The 3,565-nt window shown below is 49.0% G+C and overlaps 1 protein-coding gene across 1 annotated transcript; it reads left to right on the plus strand.

Moving 5' to 3' along the window:
- The first annotated feature begins 390 nt into the window (after nucleotides 1-390).
- On the plus strand, nucleotides 391-3,182 carry LOC127922667 (solute carrier family 66 member 2-like). The gene is made up of 2 exons (XM_052506550.1): nucleotides 391-518; nucleotides 1,842-3,182. Exons 1-2 carry the CDS (start codon nucleotides 431-433, stop codon nucleotides 2,060-2,062), a joined length of 309 nt encoding a protein of 102 aa, XP_052362510.1. The 5' UTR covers nucleotides 391-430; the 3' UTR covers nucleotides 2,063-3,182.
- Nucleotides 3,183-3,565: the final 383 nt, after the last annotated feature.

Below are 3,565 nucleotides of genomic sequence, written 5' to 3' on the forward strand. Positions count from 1 at the left end.
TTCCGCTAATGTGTGTGTATGTGTGTGTGTGTGTGCGTCTGTTTGTTTGTTTGTGTGTATGTGTGTGCGTCTGCCTGTGTGTGTGTGTGTGTGTGTGTGTGTGTGTGTGTGTGTGTGTGTGTGTGTGTGTGTGTGTGTGTGTGTGTGTGTGTGTGTGTGTGTGTGTGTGTGTGTGTGTGTGTGTGTGTGTGTCTGTCTGTTGTGTTTGTTGTGTGTGTGTGTGTGTGTGTGTGTGTGTGTGTGTGTGTGTGTGTGTGTGTGTGTGTGTGTGTGTGTGTGTGTGTGCGTCTGCCTGTTTGTGTGTGTGTATGTATGTGTGTGCGTCTGCCTGCTTGTTTGTGCGTGTGTGCGTCTGCCTGTTTGTGTGTGTTTTCACACCTGCAGGTTTGGGAAGCAGTTTGAGGTGACTCTGCTCCTGCAGAGTGTGGTGATGATTCTCACCATGCTGGTGATGCTCAACCTCTGCTGCTCTGTACAGAACACCAACCGTATCAGCACCAAACAGCACCACATCACAGGTAACAGCAACCATATAGCACCCGTAGAATAACTATCTAACAGCCATCTGACTTCGGCTCCAGGCGTTTGGTTACGTTGAAAGATGATAGCAAAGGCTAACAACATCATTTTAAAAACCATAAGACAGCCAGCTATCACCCATCTATGCATCATTTAATAACCATCCAGCCACCTCTGCAGCTGTTCTGTTGTTTTACCACTAGAGGGAGATATTGGGGAGGAAAGAGGAAACAAAATCCTTCCATTATTTACCTTCTCTCTCTGTCTGTCTGTCTCTCTGTCTGTCTGTCTGTCTCTCTCTCTGTCTGTATCTCTCTCTCTCTGTCTGTATCTCTCTCTCTCTGTCTGTATCTCCTGTCTCTCTGTCTGTATCTCTCTCTGTCTGCATCTCTCTCTCTCTGTCTGTATCTCTCTCTCTGTCTGTATCTCTCTCTCTGTCTGTATCTCTCTCTCTGTCTGTATCTCTCTCTCTCTCTCTGTCTCTCTGTCTCTCTCTGTCTCTCTGTCTGTATCTCTCTCTGTCTGCATCTCTGTCTCTCTGTCTGTATCTCTTTCTCTCTGTCTGTATCTCTTTCTCTCTGTCTGTGTCTCTCTCTCTCTGTCTGTGTCTCTCAGCTGCAATATCTCAAAAGTCCTCTCTCTGTCTGTCTCTCTGTCTGTATCTCTGTCTGTATCTCTGTCTCCTCTGTCTGTATCTCTGTCTCTCTGTCTGTATCTCTGGAGGCTCTCTCTGTCTGTATCTCTCTCTCTGTCTGTATACAACCCAAGGGGGGCAACCCAGACAGGCCGACCACAACAGTGAATCTCTCTCTCTGTCTGTATCTCTGTCTCTCTGTCTGTATCGCTGTCTCTCTGTCTGTATCATAAAAATCTGTCTCTGCTTGTCTGTCTCTCTGTCTGTGTCTGTCTGTATGCTCTCTCTCTCTGTCTGTGTCTGTCTGTCTCTCTGTCTGTGTCTATGTCTCTCTCTCTGTCTGTGCATCATTTTTCTCTGATTTTTCTCTCTCTCTCTGTCTGTATAACGCTGTCTCTCTGTCTGTGTCTGTCTCTGTCTGTGTCTGTCTCTCTGTCTGTGTCTCTGTCTCTCTCTCTGTCTGTCTGTCTCTGTCTCTCTCTGTGTCTGTATCCCTGTGTCTGTATCCCTGTGTCTGTATCTCTGTGTCTCTGTCTCTCTCTCTCTGTGTCTGTGTCTCGGTCTCTCTCTCTCTCTCTCTGTATCTCTGTGTCTGTGTCTCTGTCTGTCTGTGTCTCTGTCTGTCTGTGTTTCTTTGTGTCTCTGTCTCGCTCTCTCTCTCCATCCACCCCATCTCTCTCTCTATCAGATCTGGAACCCCGGTTCTTTTGGAGCTGGGATGGCTTTGAGGACTACCTCATCTTCCTGTTGGCCTTCACGCTGCCCTGTGCCTTCGCCACCCTTCTCCTCCTGGACTCCTCTCTGTTTGTGGAGTCCCTGGGCTTCCTGGCCGTGCTGACGGAGGCCATGCTGGGGTTACCACAGCTGCTCCAGAACCAACGCAAACACTCCACCACCGGCATGAGGTGAGGCTGAGGAAACAAACACATTTTCTTCAGGAAATTGACCCTCTCTACTCAGATCTCTACCTGTACATGACCATCTGATCATTTATCACTCCAGTGTTAATCTGCAAAATTGTAATTATTCGCCTAACTCCTCATGCCTTTTGCACACAATGTATATAGACTCTCTTTTATTTCTACTGTATTATTGACTTGTTAATTGTTTACTCCATGTGTAACTCTGTGTTGTCTGTTCACACTGCTATGCTTTATCTTGGCCAGGTCGCAGTTGCAAATTAGAACTTGTTCTCAACTAGCCTACCTGGTTAAATAAAGGTGAAATAAAAAATAAAAAAATAAATAAAGGTTACCAGCTCTCACTCACCTGCTTCTCTCAGCATCCCCTACCAGCCATCACTCACCTGCTTCTCTCAGCATCGCCTACCAGCTCTCACTCACCTGCTTCTCTCAGCATCCCCTACCAGCCATCACTCACCTGCTTCTCTCAGCATCCCCTACCAGCCATCACTCACCTGCTTCTCTCAGCATCCCCTACCAGCCGTCACTCACCTGCTTCTCTCAGCATCCCCTACCAGCCATCACTCACCTGCTTCTCTCAGCATCACCCTATCAGCCGTCACTCACCTGCTTCTCTCAGCATCCCCTACTAGCCATCACTCACCTGCTTCTCTCAGCATCCTCTACCAGCTCTCACTCACCTGCTTCTCTCAGCATCACCTACCAGCCATCACTCACCTGCTTCTCTCAGCATCTCCTACCAGCCGTCACTCACCTGCTTCTCTCAGCATCCCCTACCAGCTGTCACTCACCTGCTTCTCTCAGCATCGCCTACCAGCTCTCACTCACCTGCTTCTCTCAGAATCCCCTACCAGCCGTCACTCACCTGCTTCTCTCAGCATCACCTACCAGCCATTGCTCACCTGCTTCTCTCAGCATCACCTACCATCCATCACTCACCTGCTTCCCTCAGCATCCTCTACCAGCCCTCACTCACCTGCTTCTCTCAGCATCCCCTACCAGCCATCACACACCTGCTTCTCTCAGCATCGCCTACCAGCCATCACTCACCTGCTTCTCTCAGCATCGCCTACCAGCCATCACTCACCTGCTTCTCTCAGCATTGCTTACCAGCCATCACTCACCTGCTTCTCTCAGCATCCCCTACCAGCCATCACTCACCTGCTTCTCTCAGCATCCCCTACCAGCCATCACACACCTGCTTCTCTCAGCATCCCCTACCAGCCATCACTCACCTGCTTCTCTCAGCATCACCTACCAGCCCTCACTCACCTGCGTCTCTCTGTCCGCTCTTCATGCCCATCTATTCCTCTCTGTTTTATATTATAATGCAGCCGTGATGGCGAGCGGGGATGCAGACAGACCCTTATGAGTGTTTTGTTGTTACATTTTAACATGTTATACATTGGAGCAGAGCGAGCCAACTTGACACATTGTATAATTTAATTGCCTGGTGTAACCAAGAGCACGGGCCAGTCTGAGTAGGCTT

This window comes from Oncorhynchus keta, unplaced genomic scaffold (assembly GCF_023373465.1).
Source record: "Oncorhynchus keta strain PuntledgeMale-10-30-2019 unplaced genomic scaffold, Oket_V2 Un_contig_26661_pilon_pilon, whole genome shotgun sequence".
In the NCBI taxonomy this organism is placed as follows: Eukaryota; Metazoa; Chordata; class Actinopteri; order Salmoniformes; family Salmonidae; genus Oncorhynchus; species Oncorhynchus keta.